We start from the raw sequence: 20,332 nt of genomic DNA, 5'->3' as shown, positions 1-20,332 counted from the left end.
AAACATTCCTAGCTTTACCTTCAGAGTTAGCTGCAAAGTAGCTTCTAAATGTGGTCGTAAATACTTAGGAACAGAATCTGCAATTTCTACAAGGGATTTCAGAACAGAATCATCATTTTGGTAGCAGGAATCATTTAGAGCCTATAAAAAGATAAGATGGAGGTAAGATTTAATAAAACCAAACAACATTATGAATAGCACCAGTGTTATAGAAAGAATTTCATTAATTGTATTCTTGTTTCTCTGAACAGTCTCATTTAGTATTAGTACCTAAGCAGCCAAAGCCTGAGGCCACAAGAACTGACCAGAATAAACTTTTTGTTAAAACTAATGGTTCTAGCAATGAACTAGCTGATTCCAGCAGATACAAGCTGAATGAACAAGATAAGAATCAAGCAGACAATTTCAAGAGAATGAAGTAACTTCATCAGAAGATCAGTCCTGCAACAGTGAAAACCAGTAAAAAATCAAGAGACCACCAACCAGAAGTAAGGGGCCGGGGACTGGGCTATCAGTGGCACACGTACAAATGAGTGACATGAATTGGGGTAGGGATCCCTCTCTGGAGGCACCAGCTCAAGCTGTAACTAATAGAATACAATTAATTAGAAGCCTTCACTCCAACTTTCAGCAGGATCCCACAGTCAGACCCTGCTATGGTGACCTGTGTGCATAAATCCATAACAGGATACTATGCAGCATCCAAAAATACAAGTTTTCTACAACTAAGTTATTGCTCACAATGTTCAAACCTAACACTGCAGACAGTCAGAAAGAATTAAGGTCACATATCAGAGGCTCCAACATGCAAAACCACTGGGTTCTGACAACAACATCAAAATCCATTTAAAAGGAAGTAACTCTGCCTGAAAGAAGGAAAATGAGCCTAACTCCTCTTTTGTCTGTTATGTGAGAAAAGTTTTGAATAGCTTATGCTTATAAACACCAGGAACCACAAGATTAAAGAGGTTTTTTCCAGACATCCCTCCAGAGCCACCAAATTAAAGCAGACCTTTCAGCCTTCAGTCACAGACATGGAAAAGACAAAAAGAAATCAAGCTTTTTGCAACTATCTTTCCTAACCCCTACCCACATTCTGAAAAGTAATTTAAAACTTACTTATAATTGATGAGGGTGATATTTTAGAGACAAAACAGAACACTGTTACTCAATGGTGTTAGAATCTAGAAGGAAACAAAGCTCCAAAGAAAAAGTCTTTACACTCACTTCTGAGATTTTGAAAGGAATTTTCATTAGCAAAGTATTTTATGTCTTCCTAGTGTTGAAACATTTTTTGAAGTGAGTAATTAAATAATTTTTAATATTTTAGTCTAGAATTCAACATTTTTGATAATGGCACTTTTATAACCCACATTTTCAACACAGAAGCAGCATCTTCTAGTACCAGAAATGTTCTGGAAAACTCTGGGGAAAAAAAAATCTGTCACGGTTAAGGCCTTTTGGTCTAATAGCTACAACATCCTCTGATTCTCTCAAAGGACAATGTAATATTTACTGGAATTTTCTGCAAAACTGTATTTTATATCACATGCGACACTGACCGTTTTTTAAAGCGAGATTGGTTTTCTGAAGAAAGCAGCTCAAAGTGAAAAGTGAGCCCTAAAAGGCAAAAGCACTTTCCTGTAGTATCAAACAGTGTCCAAGGAAGTCAGTGAAGTTCTATCTGCTTTTACTTCCCTTTGCAAGAGAAAGCTTTGGGTAAAAGTTTCAACTGTCAGTTTTAAAAGTTCAACTTCCAGCATAACCATTATAGATCTTGTACTGAAAGGACTGATATGCCAAGTCAGAACTTTATTTTTAGCTTTTTTACTGCATCAGTGTTTCAACAAAATTAATTTCAACAGCAACAAAAAAAGCATCCAACTGTCTCCAAAGGTCACTCACCACTATTCTAACACATTCCTATTTATAAACCCGGATCTTCATATCCATCTTGTGTTACCACAGCCAGAAAATCTAGTTCTTCTTGCAGTGAATACTTTAAAAAGACAGATTTCATAGCACAGCTCTGGGCTCTGTATTAGCAAAAGAAAGCTTGAAAATGCGAGCCAAGTGCATATGTTATTACAGTGTCTAAAGAGTAATACCAGCATTGAAATTATAGCACACAGAGTGGGCTATTAGCCTGAAATCTAAAACCCACACACTATTTAAGTGCCACACATCATGACAAATGTATGACCACCCCAAACCCTGCCTCGCCCCCACTTACACAGTACTGTGTAGCCAAGTTCCTCTCAGGCAGTTACAACTTTTGAACAACAAAATTGTTATTGACAAAGGCGTGGACAGGGACCAACCGCCAAATAGAGACCTCAATATCAAAAAACTTATACACACTACAGCCCATTTTCAAGTTCAGATGATTTGAATAAATTCCTCTCAGTTTGCATTTATGATCAAACAGAATTCCATCAGTTGCAGATGCCAGTAGATTTGGCAAAATTTTTCTTCAGCTTGCCACAGAGCACACACAGTTTACAGCTCACACTCTCAACAAGAACCTGCTGCTCTGACTGTAGTGAAAAGTCTGTCTTTAATGTAAATTCAGCCTAATTTAAAATCACCAGAAGTTCACTTCCTGTATTATCAGAGGTACTTAGCTGCTTCCACTATTTCTTGATATAGAAAGGGAAGTGTACTGTGAAATTGTCATCCTTCAGAGGTCAAACCATTTCTGTCTCTGGTTTGGTTTACAATAAGCTTCTCTGCAAAAGTAAATGATCTTACACTAGAATTTCAACTTTTGCTCAAATTCATCCATCCAAGAAATCTAATCCAGCCTCAGAAATTATATGAAGCTTAAAACAGCATTTATTTGCAATTTCCTAGTTTATCAAACAATAAAGATCATTTCTACAGACTTCTGTTCTCAGTCTGAGAATCTACATTCAGAATAATTCAATGCTTTCCTCTAAAGTGAAGAGATACAGGATATCACAAATCCATGAATTCCCCAATTACAGATTACTTCAAATCTCAGGGTAACCCATATTTGTATTTCAATATCATGGTTAATTTAAAAGCTGTATGATTTTGACCTATATACCTTACAATGAATTTTAACTCAATTATCTCTGTAACACTGCGTAAGTTGATCAGCGCTGAGCTATTTTCCTTAAAACCCTATCAATTATCCTCTGTTTGCAAAATTCTTTATTAGTCTCCACTTCATCTTGCTGGTGACTGCTGTCTGGCTAAAAGGCTCAGTTAATTCAGGTCTCAGCAAAAATTCACAAATTCGCAGACCAATAACTTACATTTGTATATAGTCAATACAGATAATAATGGCACATTAAGTGTAACTTGTTTGGTTTCTCACCTGCAAGATTCCAGGTAGCAAGTCTGCAAAATGTTTAAGAAGGGGAGCATTGAGCTCATTAGCAAGCACAAATGCAGCTGCAGCTCTAGCAGACAAAGTCTTGATCTAAAAGACATGATTGAAGAAATAAATGTGAGAAACTAGTACTGAAACATGCCTCTGATAGTTTTTAACATGGGATTTTAAATTTTACTTCAAATTAAGATAAAGTGATAATGAAGACCTTCAGCATCTATGTTGTCTACAATACAAAATGTGGCAAGTAGTCCCTAGTTTTGCTTTTTGTTTTGGTGGTTTTCATTTAATGAAAGAGGAAAAAACCCTATTGTTTTCAACTTCTACCAAAACTTCAAATGTGCATGCAAGTGTCAGTCTCATTTTTCAAGAAGTGCGATCTAAGTGTTTAAGACATTCTTCTTTAAAGGCATGACTTGTGGTACTTTAGAAAATGTTATTCAGTTGACTTTCAAAGGTCAGAAAAAGTAATCCTTGGGGGAGTAGCAAACTGAACCCATATATCACAGCAGGGTTTCCTATCCTTGCCCAGCATATTCCATAACAAGAGAAACATTTTCAAAGTACAATTCTCTGCACAAATCAATTAATCTGAAGCCTTCCAGAAAAGCAAGGCTTGCTTACACACCCTTAGAGAAAAACATGCACAAACAGTTCAAGGAGCTGTTGTATATTCAGAATTTTGAGTCATACCATGTACCATCTACATAGATACTGTATGTAGAGACACGACAGACTTACACTGTTAAACATAAAGGCCAAAAAGAGAATTTAACATGGAGTTTCTGACCCCTCAGTGCTGCTGGCTAAAACCCCATCTGCCTGGGGCCACTGCAACTGCGTTTCTCCAAGCATAACTAGGGAAGATATGGGCCTAAACAATGCAGATATGATCAGCCAGTCAGCTTTAGGACGACAAAAGAGTCTGAGCCTTTGGTTTGCAGCAGGCACAGTCAAAATTCCATATGTACATAATTTTCAGGTAGTGCAATTCTCTGGTTGAAATCTATCGTTTAACCTTTATATTTGAGACTACTGCACTGAGTTTGTATGCTCAGAACATACTAAAATCCCAAAAGAACATAAAGGTCTTACTGAGGGATGCTCCTGATCTTGCATACACTGAACCAGCATTCTCTTAATGACCTCCAAATAGTGTTGCTGTTGATTCCCAAAAATCCCCGGAAAATTCCTAAGGATAATACCAAAACATTAATAAAAATTCATACAAGTTAAGGTTAAACTAGTATTTCAAACTTATCCATTGTTTAAGTTACAGACTGTAACTATATACACTTAAGTAAGCCACAATACAAAAAAATAAATGAAATAAATAAGATTGCTAGTTAATTATGTTGTGACAGTTTCTCTTTCATTTTAGGACATGATTAGGCTATCCCACAAAAATGTAGCTTACCAGAAAATATGTAGAGCAGCCTCACGCAGTCCCACATTCTGAGAGCTCACAGAGTCAAATAAGAATTTCAGAACTTCTGGCCACTGGTTGTTGCCATCTTCATCTACATTTAACACAACAATGTTTGAGGATAAGCAAACTTCAGAATGGTGAGATATCAGTGGTGCAGGAAAACCAGTCATCACTGACTCCCTGATGTGAAGATGTGCCTAAGTCACAGTGTAAAATATTGTGAAATGCTTAATCTACAAACACTCCATAACAGAACATGATCTCTGTTTACTGCTATATAGCAGCACTCAAAAAAAGAAACTGATGCAATGCTCAGCATAATTCATGACAATTTACACAAAACTGCATTTATAAACCTTAGTAGAATCTCACCTAAACTTGAGCAATTGAAAAAGCAGAGTTTAAGAGCTCATCTAGTCAAATAGTGTGAAGAAATATTAGGTTCTATTATAAGCCATGGAATCAGTTAGCACATCATGTGCAAAGCCTAAGCAGGAGTAGAGAACAAGACATACAAATACAACTACTATCAATACATAAACATTTTACTACAGTATCAACTAATATAAACAAAGTACCTATTAAATTCCTGGCCAATTCAGCGACTATGTCACATATTTTCTTCCTCATAGTGGACTGCACTTCTAACTGGATAAAGAGCAGCAATTCACTCTTGACTGACGTCTGATCCTCAGGTGACAGAGCTGGATAAACTTCTTCAAATGCAGATGACAACAGGCGGCGCAGAAGGACAGCTGCCATCTGCCGAGCCTGTTGAAGGAGAAGTGTGTGTGTTAAAGTGTTTGACATGATAATCATGCCCCTACAAGGGAACATCCACATCATGCTTCCAAATGACACTTCCATTGTGTAGACTTCTTTGGTGAATGGAATACCTCTCAAGCAACAGATGACAATTATGATAACTTTGTAAAAAAACATCAGCTTGCAACTATGTTTCTGACAATTACAGCCCTTCAAAGAAATAAAGACAGTACTGAGGTATTCAGGTTTTTTCTATAGCTGAACCTTAGACATATTTTGTGGCAAGTTAAGAACTTAGCTGTGCTATTGAAGGATCTTTAAAGCATGAATTCTTTCTATTTTAAATGGCCTAATGAGGTCATTATAATCCAGACAGGTTTTTCTGGATTAAAAAGTGACTTACTGGGGCAACTTTGTCAGATAATTAACCTGTAAGCCCTCCTTCACATTCTCAACTAAACTTAAAGCTAAAGATTCAGGAACCTACAGTTAGAATTTGGCAAATAAAATTCTTCTCTGAACAATAAAAAAGCCACATACGCAAAAAGAAAGCCCAAATCCAAGTCAAAACAAAGCTTTCAGTGTTTTGCAGGCCTATGATGAAACTTCTTCTTTTAAACTTGAACTTAAGCATAGGAACCTCAAAATCACATATTACAATCTTGTATCCTGTATGTGTACACCTATATCATGTACATATCTATATTCATTTACAATTGTACAAGAACAAGAAGCAAAAAATATAGTAATACAAAATTAATAGAGCAACGCTTGCAGTAAAAGCAAAAAGACACATGAAGCTCTATGAATAACTCAATAGAATGTTCACCAACTGGTGTTTAAGGACACACAGTAATTAAAAATCACCTCCCAAACTTCTAAAGTTTAACACATGTAATAAAACCTTATGTGTGTTGCAATGTCACAAAAAATAATCCAAACTCTTTTTTTTTCTAAGATTTTCTTATTTAATGTGCACGTGAATGACAGTTTCATTTATAAACCTTTGAAATTCAAAACTGTTCAATGAGCAGCAAAAGTAACCAATTCCAATTTCCCAATAGTGTTACTATGACATAACCTGTAGGTGTGAAACACAAACTGCTGCTGAGTGTCAACATACCCTGTAAATATCAGGTATTGCTAGAACATCACCCAAGATACTATTCTTATGTTCTGCAGTCTCCAAACTCACTGTCTTTTTTAAACTACCCAGCTCTCTTCTGTACAGCTAAAGAGTAGTGCACTGAAAGTGTCTCTGTACCAGCAGGAGTAGAACGGACCTAACTCTGTAATTCTTTATCGCCTGCTCACCATCTCCAGTGTGGACTAAGGCCACCATATATGTAGGATTAGCTCTTCCCTAGCAGATATTAGGAAGGCAGCAGGTGAACAGTCACAGTGCCCACGTGTGCTGTAGTTCCCATCAGAAGCCAAGATTCTCTAACAATAGGCTGTCATATAGGGAACATGAGTTCAGAAGGACATTCTTCCCCCACTGCCTGTGGGAATCTTACTAACAATGTGTCCAGAAACTTTCATGGTACCAAAATATAATGATATCTTTCTTTCTCCTATCCTTTGGAGCACCAACACTGGGAAAGATTAAATTTTTCCTCATTAGTATGGTAAACTTACATAGAAACGCCTCGAATGGGGAGCAAGTTCACTGGGACTAAACAGGGCACAAACTGTGCTGCTGTCTTCTCTTGCTCGTGTTTCAGTGTGGATTTCCTGACACCTGATAATCACTGAACTCACATTATATTATATTTTTTCATGAAGTACTAACAGGTGGACAGACAGGGAATAGAGGTGAGGACTACATGCTTTATGAAACCAAGGATAAGAATTTCCAACTCTGAAGAATTTAAAATATTAGAAGACTGATAAACAGACTGATTGCAAAGTAAAAACACAAGTAGTGAGGCATACAGAAAGACACAAGACCAACAGTACACGAATTATCTCCTGGTTATAGTTACTAGTTTAGGAAAAAAACAATCCCCCAAATCCCTAAAGCAAATTCAAGTGTTTTAAGGAGTGACAAATGAGCTACTGACTTCTAATAATAAAAATTGGCATATTTTCCTCAGCAGATACTCACTTACATAGAAAAACTATCATTATCAATTTAATTATGACAAACATGGCTAAATTAATGGCACCTCCAGGGCTGTTTCTTCTACTCTAAGAAAGAATATATGTATTTTTCACACACCCCAAAGGTTCTTTTATGTTTATGTATTTAAAAATATGTACTTAAAGAAACATTTTAAAATTCTGCAATTTAGTAGCAATAGCTTTTAATTAGGGAAGGACCAATAGAAAGCATGCATCCCCAAAGAAGGAATTCCAGCTACCAATGAAGCATAAAGAGAGCACATTTTTTCCCAGCATTAGGTCTTCTGCAGGTCTAAATTACTCAGATGCTCACATACAACTTAAGTGTTAAAGTTATTAATATAAAAGGTAGTCATAATACTCAAATTTCAAATTTAATACTGCTTCTGATTAGTAGAATTTATAGCGTGTTAAAATGTTTTAGTATTTTAGGGATGATGAAAATAAAGCACAAGAAGAAAATCAATTTGCTGAGCAAGTCAGCAGCAGAATTATGAACAGCAATCTGGGATGCTATGCTCTCCACTGATATTCAAAACATCCACGTAACCCTACACATTTTATAAGAAAAAGTTTGACTGTCTTGTGTGTAGCACTGCCACACTGAATTTTACTTTTGTTTTATTGTTCAAGTCCTCAAGGAGGAAAATATGCAGGGATGGAAGTAAAGAACATTTAGCACGTGGTTCAAAGATGTACTTGCACACTGAGATCTAGTCCTACGTGGAATTCAAAGCACAGAGTGCCCAAGGTCCACAGACAACTCAAAGGCAGAACTGTGGTGCATCCCTGGGCTGCCTTCCTTCCCAAAGGCTAAACAGGTAGCTGTCCACAACAGCAGTCTTCAAACTAAGAAATGCATCCCTTCATGTGACAATATGGACAGAGGTCTGGGAGAGGTCAGGGCCCTCCAAGAAGGCTGTGAGAACAGCAGAAACAGTTTTACAGAGCATTTGTTATTTTACCAGTCATCTCTAAATTAGGACACAATCAAAACCTGCCAAACCAGAGTTAACCAAGAAAAAACAAATGCAGAACTTCTGCTCCTCTCAAAGATTTATGTGGTAAATCAAAATTGCAAAGTAACAGCCTAAAATAGTTAAGTCCTACAAATAAAATGAATCAAATAAACTGTGAATATATATCACCTTTCTGTACAGCCCTTTAAAAGGCAGTTGCATAGAAAGCAGTCTTCATAACAGTGAGTCTACAAGTGCAGGAAGTAAGGACAAGCCCCTCCTCAGACTGAGGTGTACAAACTGCACACCACCTGGCACAGAAGTGTTCTAATTGCTAAGTCAGATGCTCCCCTCCACTTCTGTGAATGGTGTTACTTTGCTATTAGGAAAGTATGAAATAAGAACAGAGGAAAGAGGTGAATATTCCCATAGTTTAGGCATCTGGTTAGGAGAAAACCTGTTAAACAATCAGTTAAAAGAGTTATTCCAAATCTAGCTTAATGGTGTTTTCTATGTCAAATGCAAGGGGTACTGGGAGCACGATCTGCATGTTTCTCCATTTAAATGCCAAAACTACTGGGTTGCAGAGGCAGGATTTGCCAAACTGCTGTCTGGGTAGTCCTACAAATCTTACACTCTCTACAACACAGACATCCAACTCATGCAAACAGGATGGGGTATTTTCTTCAGCCTAGTTTTCCTGCAAGGAGGTAAAGCAAAACAAAGCCTTCAAGATGAAGAGGGATCTGAACCCAGCTTTCACATAGCCTGGACAAGGCACGTTTAAAGTTCTGAAGCTCTTCCAGCATCCTGTGTTTGGTGGCTCTGGTACATTCAATGTGCTCAGAGGACACATACCAGGCCCAAAGCTCTATCCACTGCTCAGCATTTGGATCTCTACAAAACATATGCAAAACTACCCGCTGATACCAGCACCATATTAAACATGCACAGGATGTTTCCCAGTATGTTTATATGCAGTGTTTAGATTGAGCATGGGGATTACTTCACTTAGGCTCTAATTAGGCTACTAAGTAGTTGGATTTACAGGGAAGAGGTTGTAGGTTTTATTAATCAGGATTTTTTGAGTCCAGCACCTAATGCTTACTTATGGTAACAGCTAACATTTAAACCCTTCTTTAATTAATCCATTGGTAAAGTTAAATGTCAAGATATTCTACAAATGTTAGCCTTTGATGTCTTTGGCAAGAGTAACTTCTACAGGTGAAAAGTTAACACCAAACTTGCTTATTTATCCCAAAATGATCAGCACTGACTTCTTCCCCTCTTCTCCAAGTCCCCTTGAAAATCTGCACAAATCCAAGGTTATTGAGCCATACCTCCTCGGGAGTAGCATTGTTCCTGATTGCCTGCAGGAGGTAAGTGATCTTTGATGGGCCTGGAATAGTCTCGTAGGTCTCCTGCATAAAAAGAGATGCAGCTTATTGTAAACATTTATTAGAAAGCATGTGTTAAGCATTAATATGAACTGACTTTCCTTTTAAAACAACATCAGTTCATCCAATAAAAAAAAAATCATAGCAGAAAAAAGAAACTAAACTTATCAAAATAAAAATGTATGACCTATTTTAAAATTATGAGTAAAATCTTAAGTTATCTAGTAAGATCTGCCATATTGGAATGATCCACATATACATGACTGGCCACTTAGGAGATTAGTTACAAAATATAAATAGAACATAAACTCGTAGAAATACAACATACACCAAACATGTCCTACTGGGAATCCATCATAGCTTTTATCATATCAAAGAATTAAGAAATTTGGAAGCCTGAGACCGAGCCATGACCAACAGGTTAATAATCACAGACAAATGTATAGTCCAAAAATCGGATCAGTTCTGGTTTTGAACCTTTTAAAAACTTTTACAATGTTATGCGGCAGCCACATGTCTCAACCACACACTCTGAAAAAGAACGTCTTCTTTTTAAACTCCTGCCTGAATTTCAAAAAGAGAAACTATTTAGTCTCCTCCTTAGGAAAATCCTCTTAACAAAATGAGAAGTTTACTAAGTTCAGTTACATTGTCTTACATGCTTTTGGCATGCATTTTATACATATCTCCATTTTAAATGATATTGTTACTTAGAAGCTAGAGTGAAGACACAGCAAAACAACTTTTGGTATCCAAAACATAGTATATGAGCGCATTTTGAACAATTTTAAAAAATAAAATTATTAAACTTATGTAGGTAGGAGCAGCAGAATCACAAGCTAAATAATTCTATACTTAGTAACTCTGAATTACTTTTTGTTGACAATCCTGAAGATGAATTATTTCACCCTTTCCAAATATTCATTATCCCATCCTGAACTCAAGGAATGAGCCTATTCTGCAAAGCCCAGGTTCATTTCTATCAGTTCTCTGCCTGCCTACTTCCCATTTCCAACTCTGCAGTAGCTCCTTCCAATACCCTAATAAACTCTTACACACCTTGACAGGATACCCGCTATTGTCAACTAAGCAGTTTTGCATTTAATATTAGACATAATCTTCCTCCCTTTCTGTACCTGCTTTCTAGTAGGCCTTCTTCACAAAGTGAATCCACATTTCATATTCTCTCTAGTTGCCAACATACACTCACAGTCAATGAGACTCTGAATGCCCAATGAATCACTACATTTAATGTAATAATTTCACTGAGACTGCAAAATTAAATGAGGTTTAGGGTCAGAATAGAAAGTCTTTCTCGGGTTAACATCTTCCATGAATGTATATATTTATACTGCACTATTATCTACAAATCCAAAAACTAATACAGAAACATGACGGCTCCCTAAACTCGGGCCCAGCATGGATTTGAAGTTATGCTTTCATAGACAGCCAAAGCACAGTAAAGGCTGCTTCCCTCAAGTCAATTCTGATAACCATAAAATTCTATTTTGAGTTAACTCACTAAAAATGGCAGCAACCTAAGCAGTTGATCAATGGTTTAACTCTGTCAATTCTGTAAACTGAATTCAGAGGACACTAAATCAAAGGGGTACAAGGAATATATGGCCAAACAGAACCTTCCCTCTGGGCTGGTAGGAGACTTCTTTGCTGGCCCCACCCATCTTACTACCAGTCTTGCCTACACTCTTAACTATGTACCTAGATCCTGCTACATCTTACTGTATTCTTAAAGTTTACAGTTAGTTCCCCAGTTATCTTATACAGAAGTGCAAATTTCTCACACACTATGGCCAACTTGCATAACACATGCAAGAAAGTATCTATTCTCTACACTTGATACTTATGCTCTCCCAAACCTGAAAAATGCATTTTTAAAAAGAGTATAAAATCACCAAAACAAAGTAAATAAAAGTTTCTCTATTAGAAGACACACACACACAATTAAGAAGAAGACAGGCTTTTACAGCCAACAGACAACATTCCAGGATAGATGGTAAAATAAATATACCAGATTTCAGCCAACTAGTCAAGTTATGAGCATGCTAGCTCATACACATAATCACAGAATGTTTTGGCTGGAAGGACATTAGAGACCATCTAGTTCCAAACCCTCTGCCATGGGCAGGGATACCTCCCACTAGACCAGGTTACTCAAAGCCCCAGCCAACCTAGACTTAAATACTTCCCAAAATGGGGCATTACAGTTTTTCTGGGCAGCCTGTTCCAGCACCTCAACACCCTCACAGCAAAGAATTTATTCTGTATATCTAATCTAAACCTGCCCCCCTCAAGTTTAAAGCTATTGCCCCATTGTCCTATTATTGCATGCCCTTGTAAAAGCCCCTCTCCACCTTTCTTGCAGGTCCTCTTTAGGTACTTGAAGGCTGTTCTAAGGTGCCTCCAGTCTTCTCCAGGCTGAACAACCCCTCCTGTCTCAGCCTGTCTTTCACAGGAGAGCTCTTCAGACCCTCTGACCATCCTTATGACCCTCCTCTGGACCCACTCCAACATGTCCATGTCCTTCTTGTGTTAGGGGCCACAGAGACATAGTACTCCGGTGGGGTCTCACAAGAGCAGACTATACACATATAAATCCATTCACATCAATTGAGTTTGGAGTCATCATGCTTTCTTCCTCATCCTTTTTTTTTTAACATCTTTTACTACAATCCTCCCAAACAGGATATGACTCTACATCTCTATCAAGTTCAGTCCTCAGCTGAACACCCCTCATTCTCATTTCAACGACCAAACCTATCTGGAATAACCTGAGTCTGCTTAGTTTGCTGTCTATCAGTTTCTCATTCTGACTGGTTTTCACTGGATACAAAGTACAAGTCCTGTATGATTTTAGGAAGCAAATATTTTAAAGGCTATGCAACACTTTTATCCAAAAAAATGTTACTTAAGAAATATACAATTTAAGTCAGTCTAGCTACACTGTAGAGAGACAGATTTATGTTTCTACTTGCAGTTCATTAACCCACAAAGAATAAGTGGGGTTCTTCACAGCCATGCATGGTGGAAAAATGAGAGACAACAGGTGTAAATTGAAAAAGGAGGTTCAGACTCCAAGGGGTCCAGATCTCTCTGTCCTAATGAGGACAAGTCAAGCAGGAGTGAGTAACTCAAAGAGCTTGTGCAGTCTCCATTCTTAGAGGTTTTCAAGAGTCAGCAGGACAAAGCCCTGAGTGACCTGATCTGACCTGAGAGCTGACACTGCTTTGAGCATGGCAGACCTCCTGAGAACCCTTCCATTCTGAATGATCCTAAACCACTAAATAATTTGCAGCACACATTGGAAATATCCAGAAAGTAATGACAAATTCAGAGCAGATAAATAAGTAAAAAGTCATACTATTCCTTGTATTTTTATAGGAAACTACCAGACTTGAAAAGCTTGGTATCCATCATGCCAATTAGGGTTTCTTACTCTGATTTACCATAGTGCACATGTATTTATGAAAATTAAAAACACCCCAACTCAGTTTCAAGCAATTTTCTGACCAGTTTTAAGAATCGAAGCTTTAGAATTCTTACGCAATGTTTTATTTCATAGGCATTGTGACACAGGTGCACAATGAACTTGCTTTGTTACAATTCCAATAAAGCTCAAATTTTTTTAGAAATGTTTTTAGGTTATATGTAGGCAGTTAAGAGAAAGAAATTCAGCTCCCAGGGAATGGCCTCCATTGCAGCTCTGTGTTCAGGAATGTGGGAATAATTCTTGCTGACTCTCTAGAAAGTGCAGTTATCAATACTGAACTTCACTAGCTTTCTAAAAATATGTCTCCCCTCCTTCTCACTCTGGATTCATATTTGAGGAATTTTCACTGCAGCAGCAGGAATAATGCTTTTTATTCTTCGCCAAACAATGCACTGAACTCTGCTGACCGCTGGAGTGATGAGAGCGATAAAAGACCCGATGCAGCCATGCAGCGGGAATTCATGCTAAACCTAGACGCTGGTATTTAATTCAACGGGAGAGATTCCCCACCAGGCTTGACAATGGAGCCTTAAGCATGACAGAGAGAAAGAATTAACGTGGCTTAGCCGCCACAAAGAATTTCAGCTGAAACAACATGTCTGAAAACTTTTTGCTGATAACAAGAGAAACTCAGCATCCTGGAAACACTTCTTTCGGATGAAATACTTCTTAGCTGACGAAACACTTGAACACATAGGGGGCCGTTCCGAAAAGTTAAAAAACCAAACTCCCGTGCGGCAAGAGGGAAGGACCTGGGTCCCGCTCCTGCCGGCCAAGCTGGGGCGGGGGCACGGAGCCCCTGCGAGGGCCGCTTCGGGAGCGCGCACAACAGCGCTTCCATCGCGCCAGGCACCCGCTCTGACCTCCTTCGGGAAACGCCTCCGCTCCCGAGCCACCGAGAGCCGGCCCCCACACGCCGCCGCCACCGGCTTGTGGCCCCCCCTGCGCGGCGGGGCCGGGGCCGCGCTCCGTCACGCCGGGCGGCTCAGGCGGAGCCAGCCATGGGCAACGGGGACAAGCAGCCCCTGGCGACGGTCCCACACGGGCCACGGCGGGAGCGGTCTCGAGGCGGGCGAGGGGCGAGAGCGGTGCCGGACACGCCGGGGCGGGCGCCGAGGGGAGTAACGGGACCCTTCTCGCCCTCACGGGCCAAGGGCCGGCGCGGGCCCTTCGCCCGTCAGGCAAAACGGTCGCCACCGGCCGGCCCCGCCGCCCCGACCGGGGCAAGGCCCGGGCCGCCCCGGCGGCAGCTGGTGCCGCTGCTCACACGTGGGGCTCGGCCGGCCCCGCCGCCTCCCTGCCCCCCTCCCTTCCTCCCTCCCTCCCGCCCTCCAACGAGGCCCAGCGGGTCTGACAGGCCGTCTCGGCGGCCGCTGACGCGGCGGCCCCGTTACCTCGGCCTGCTTGCGGACCGCATTGTCCGGGCTGAGCAGGTTGCCGAGGAGGGCGTAGAACTGCTCCTGCTCCGTCGCCGCCATTGCTGCGAGAGGGAAGGAGAGGGAGGAAGGGGGAGCGCCGGCCGCGCCGCCGGCGGGGGAGCGGGGGGCGGGGCCGCAACGCCAGCCGCGCTCCCATTGGCCGCGGCGCACGGAGCCTCGCCCCCGATTGGCCCTGCCTCCCTTTGACGTCCCGGCGGCTCGGGGCGAGGCGGGCAGCGGGGAGCGGCGGCTCAACCGACCCTCAATGGGGGTTTGTCTCCTCGCGTGTCATTGGTGCGCCGCCGCGCCGGGGGCGGGAGGCAGGGGCGGCGGAGCGCTCTGATTGGCGGGCGGCTCCGGCAGCCCCGGCGGGATTGGCCGGAGCCGCGGTCGGGCGGCGCGGGCTGGGAGGGGTCGCGCCGGGACGCGGAGCTGGGGCGGGGCCGGGCCGGGGGAGGGCAGGGAAGGGGAGGCACGGAAAGCGCGGGAGATCGCGGGGCGTCGCCTCCGGGCGCCGGTGACGTCGTGCTGCTGTCCCGCCGCAGGGAATCAGTGAGTCACGGAACGGGTCAGCTTGGCAGGCGCCGCGGCGGTGTCTGGTCCGAGCTCTCTGATCAGGCAGGGTCGTCCTAGAGCACATGGCACAGGATTGCATGGAGACAGTTCTTGGATATTTCCAGTGAAATATTCTTCATACTGCCCAGCCGCTCTGGGCAGTCTGTTCCGGTGCCCAGTCACTCGCAGAGTAAAGAAGTTCATCCTCGTGTTCAGGTGGAGCTTCCTGTGTGTCAGTCTCTGCCCGTGGTCTCCTGTTCATTGCTCAGCACGACAGAGCTGAGCCTGGCTCCAACATCGTGGCACCCTCCTTTCAGATACCGATAGACATCAGTGAAGTCCCTTCTCAGCCATCTCTTCTCGAGACCAAGCAGGCCCAGCTCCCTCAGCCTTTCCTTGTAAGAGAGTTGTGCCAGTCCTCTCATCCCCCTCTGCTGGACCATTCCAGGAGCTCCGTATTTCTCTCGTATTGAGGAGCCCAGCAGTGGATACAGCACTCCAGATACGGCCTCACCAGGGCTGCGCAGAGGGGCAGGACAACTTCCCCTGATTTGCTGGGGTTGCTCTTCCTAATGCATCCTAGGATGCCAGTGACCTTCCTGGCCACAGGGGTGCTGGTGGCTCGTGGACAGCTCGTTGTACACCCACATCGCCAGGTCCTTCTTTGTAGAGCTGTTTCGCAGCAGATCAGCCCCCAGCCCGGGGGTTATTCTTCCCCAGCTGCGGGACCCTGCATTTGCCCTTGTTGAATTTCAGAAGGTTCTTCTCTGTCCATCTCTCCAGCCCATTGAGGTTTTAATAGATTGAATAAAACTTAATTAGTGTTCCCTTTGATCACAGGGGATATCACAGGTTCATGACGTGCATGGTGAGAGGCTTTGAGCATTACCCTGCTCATTGGTGGAGGGCTCTGTTCAGCCAGCTGTTCGGGGTGCACCAGCCAGCTGTTCGGGGTGCAGCCACCGGAGTGGCTGGCCGGGTCGAGTATCTCCTTCTACTGTGCCTTAGCTGTGCCCAGGGAATGCCAATGCTTTAAAAGCAGGAGGAGTCAGTCAGTGAGCTGGTGAACAAAAGATAGGATGGATGGATGGAGGGATGGATGGATGGAGGGAGGAAGGGAGGGAGAGAGGGAGGAAGGAAGGGAAGGGAGGAAGGATGGATCTTGACTTCATCAAGAAAGAATTGCAGGCAGGGCTAGAGAATGATTTAAAGCTGACTTAGATGAAGATGAAATATGAATGCAAGCATGCTTTCTAGTGTGAAGTGCACTCCTGTAAATGTCCTCAGACCTCAGCTATGTGGATTAGGTATGTACAGCTTGTTACACGTTCTGAAGGGACTTTTGGATGTCTTCTTGAAATAGGCATGGTTTTCCCGCTTTTTATCAACTGTAAATGGGAACTTCAGTAACGTTGCTGTCTGCTTTCCATGCATAAACAAAGAAATGTGTTTGCTTTCATGTTGACTTGTCTTAATGGTAATTTCACCATAAATCTGTAGTAGGATTGTTAGCTAAAGAATACAATATCTAATGGGGGTTGGGAAAAGAATGTAAACTACAGGACATGGAAAATTATTTTCTTACTCCTGCTGGTTCTTGCATCTGTAGATGCAGGGAGTGCATTGTTATATAAAAACTGCCTAGTTGTCTTTGAGAAAGAGTGAGGCGTATAAAATTTGCCTAAGACCTGAAAAACAGTTGTCAAATTATCTTTGGAGTACCAGTGATGAACATCAGATTCCATTAGAGCTCCCTTGGAAGGGGAAGGCAGGGAAGGCAGGAACAACCTGCCTTCATTAGAACGAGCCAAGCGAGCGTGTCTCTCTACATGTGTATGTGTGTGTTTCTGTTCCTGTGTGTGTAATGATCAATAAATTTAGTAGAGTAATGCTCTAGGAATACATTTGAATACATTTCACCCTGGTATTCAAAGCATAGAAGGGAGCATCTCTACTGGGTTCAGAATAACCTGCTGGTAAACTCAGCAGATTAATGATGTTCCACTTCAAATCCTGACAGTTTGGGGAAAGCAGATTAAAAACTTCACCTAAGTAAAAAGCAGTTAAGATATTGGAGAGAGTCCCAAGCAAGCAAAGTTGTCACTAATACAATGGGATCAGAGTCTGCCACATCAGGTGCTCATTCTCACTCAGGACAAGTTTGAACTGTAGGAAGCAGACAGAAATTATGCCAAAGAAGCAGGTATCAGCACTAAAGAGGGTTTGAACAAGTACCTGAGGAGAGGTCAAATAGATACAGCCACAAAGTAGCCAGCAGCAATGTTGATATTGCTGGATATTGCCCAATTCCTGCAGTCTGTTTAAAAAACAACAACAACAACACCAAAAGACAGGAGAAAGTATGATAGCAGAAATCAGAAGAATTACCTTGACATCTTCTAAACAGTTAAGGCCCAAGACGTGTGTTGAACAATGTGTGTTTTTTATCCAATGAAATTTTATTGATGTTTTAAAACTTGGACAGACCCTGAAATTGAAAATTCAAGTCTTCAAAAAGCAGAGGCTTTAGTATTTATTTAAAAAAGCAGAGGTTTAGTATTTATTAAACTTCACAACTCTGAATACAAATGGATTGTAAAGAGAGGGAGGGCTAGAAAACTATTTATTATATCTGAGGAATGCTATAATGTTTCTTACAGAGTATTAGGAGATGTGAAATGACAAACAAAATAGGAAAGGCATCTCAGATTCTTGTAAAATGCTTTCTGATGCTGACTTACAGGTGAAAGGTTTGACATGTCTATGCTTCAGCATTCAGAAGCAATCAATGAGATGATGATAAAGAAAGAGAAAAGAAGATACAGCAAAATAAATTCAAACATATTGCAAAGCACAATAACAGGTCAGCTCTGTTATATGAGATCTACCATAAGCTTAAAGTTTGATGTTGATGGTCCATACGGATTCCATATACACTACATATCACAAAAAAGTGCAACCATGATAGCCTCAGAGGTCAGAGAAGAGTTAGAAAGTGCATGAGGACAGATTTCCAGCAAAAGTCAAGAAAGAGGGTAAGGTGATGTCAGTGGGAAGCTATGCTCTAGTGGGGGCTGTCTGAAGCAATCTTGGCAGAGCAAGCTATCTGCAAAAAGCAGGCAGTGTCTGAAAATGGCTCTGGCCAACATGTGGGGTGAGGCAAAGAATTACAATCCTGTTAGTAATGACTATCAGTAGTGGACGATAGTTTTCACAAATTATTCGTCTGTTCATCCGTTTCGTGTGCTTGGAGCTCAGAAGGGGCATAGTGGTCAGTTCCCATGCCTAAAGCATGGGGATGGGATGCCTGTAACTATAAAGGGTGCTGAGAGAGATGCTGCTCTTTCAATTCTACTCCAAGAAACCCTGGCCTGTGGCTTCTTACTGGTTTTCTGCATCCATAAGGCAGAGCTGGGAGGTGATACAACAGTGTCTAGCCACAAGCGGAGTGGTCTGCTAGACTGGGGAGCATGCTGGGAGTCTGGAGAATAGCTATCAACCACTAATGAGATCCAGAATTCTTGGGAGGGAGCTTTCTGAAGCCACTGAAATGGTTAATGAGCTTAATTACAAGGCAGGAAAGCTTCACATGCAGGTTATTCTGTGAGTCCTACACACTGCAGGTTTGAAAAGCTTTTGTTGTGAAGAAGCTTTGAAGATCCTGTAGAGCTGCAAAGAGGCATCCCATACTTCCCTCCTCCCAGGTCTTCTCAATGAAGCCAGGCATCCCTTGGAGGACATCAAACTGAAGAACTGACATGAAATGTTGCTACTCCCAGAAAGCAGAATGCAGAGGGACTTGTATATTTGTCTAGGAGTATTTTCTGAACAAGTACACCTGTTAAAGAGCTCACTGCAACCTCGCCAGAGACCGCCAGAGAGTGCAGAATAACGAAGTGTAAAGGGCTGGGATAACCTGTGGAGATGAGTGACTTCTTGAACAGGGTTCTGTCCCAGGTCATTTTACCAAAGAGTGATACAGTGGAAGAAGTAGGAGACAAGGCTTTTGTGTGGATTACAGATAATACTACACTGAGGCTGTGCCTGCTGTGTCAGAAGACAAGGCAGATAATTTACTGAGCAGCCTGAGCAATGCTAAATTCTACAACCTGCCAAGCTTCACAAAGCTCCACAAGCACTCAAAAAAATAGTAGTTTACATGCGTTATGAATGTAGGCCTTTGAGTTCCAGACAATACTGTGATTTTGTTAATCTAGGAGGTAACTTTCTGACACTTAAAAACCCAGTGTTCGTAGAACTGCATTATTTGATGTATTAATAACACAGAGGCTGAGAAGAATGCAAAACCTGTGGGGTTTATATTGAAAAAATGGATAACTTATGAAAAAAGAATATAGTTTTAGTCAATAACAGCAAGAAGTGGTAGGGAGAGATGTTACTGCTCTCTGAAAGACTAATATAAAGACACAGGGAATTAGATGGTACCATAAAAAAAAAAAACAACCCAAACAAAAAGTGACCATTTTATAGTGTTTCTTTCTTAGAATAGAATTAAATGTTATAGAATTCAATTATTACTGAAGATTTGTAGATGGCTTCAGTGGTATTGTTGCTTTTATTGAGGCAGTTTGTCAAAAGCATCCATCTGACAAGGTGATCTGAACATAGGCTTTGAGCAGATTAAAGAAGCTTTCTGGCCCTCCCTGTGTTAGCCTGGAAAGGAACAGGAAAATGCATGAATGATCCTGTCAGTGCTTCTGATGCAGGTCTATGGATAATGCTTTTCTTGAGATGGAAAAGGAGTATTGTCTTTAAAAGCAAGACATGAACAGAGTTACTCCAGAATGAGTACATTGCC

The 20,332-nt window shown here is 41.5% G+C and overlaps 1 protein-coding gene across 1 annotated transcript in view; it reads right to left on the bottom strand.

Moving 5' to 3' along the window:
• Window positions 1-15,102, bottom strand: part of IPO5 (importin 5) — a 41,344-nt gene extending 26,242 nt beyond the window's left edge. The window contains exons 1-7 of the mRNA XM_068182501.1: window positions 14,935-15,102; window positions 9,976-10,056; window positions 5,366-5,558; window positions 4,776-4,878; window positions 4,454-4,550; window positions 3,344-3,448; window positions 19-141 (exon numbers count right to left, since the gene is read on the bottom strand). Coding sequence (XP_068038602.1) covers window positions 19-141; window positions 3,344-3,448; window positions 4,454-4,550; window positions 4,776-4,878; window positions 5,366-5,558; window positions 9,976-10,056; window positions 14,935-15,018 — 786 coding nt within the window. The 5' untranslated portion in view covers window positions 15,019-15,102. The remainder of the gene's footprint in view (window positions 1-18; window positions 142-3,343; window positions 3,449-4,453; window positions 4,551-4,775; window positions 4,879-5,365; window positions 5,559-9,975; window positions 10,057-14,934) is intronic.
• Between the last annotated feature and the right edge of the window lie 5,230 nt (window positions 15,103-20,332).

This window comes from Anomalospiza imberbis, chromosome 2 (genome assembly GCF_031753505.1).
Source record: "Anomalospiza imberbis isolate Cuckoo-Finch-1a 21T00152 chromosome 2, ASM3175350v1, whole genome shotgun sequence".
Taxonomy (NCBI): Eukaryota; Metazoa; Chordata; class Aves; order Passeriformes; family Viduidae; genus Anomalospiza; species Anomalospiza imberbis.
Note: the sequence above shows the minus strand (reverse complement) of the source record. Positions and strands in the feature narration are given on the sequence as shown.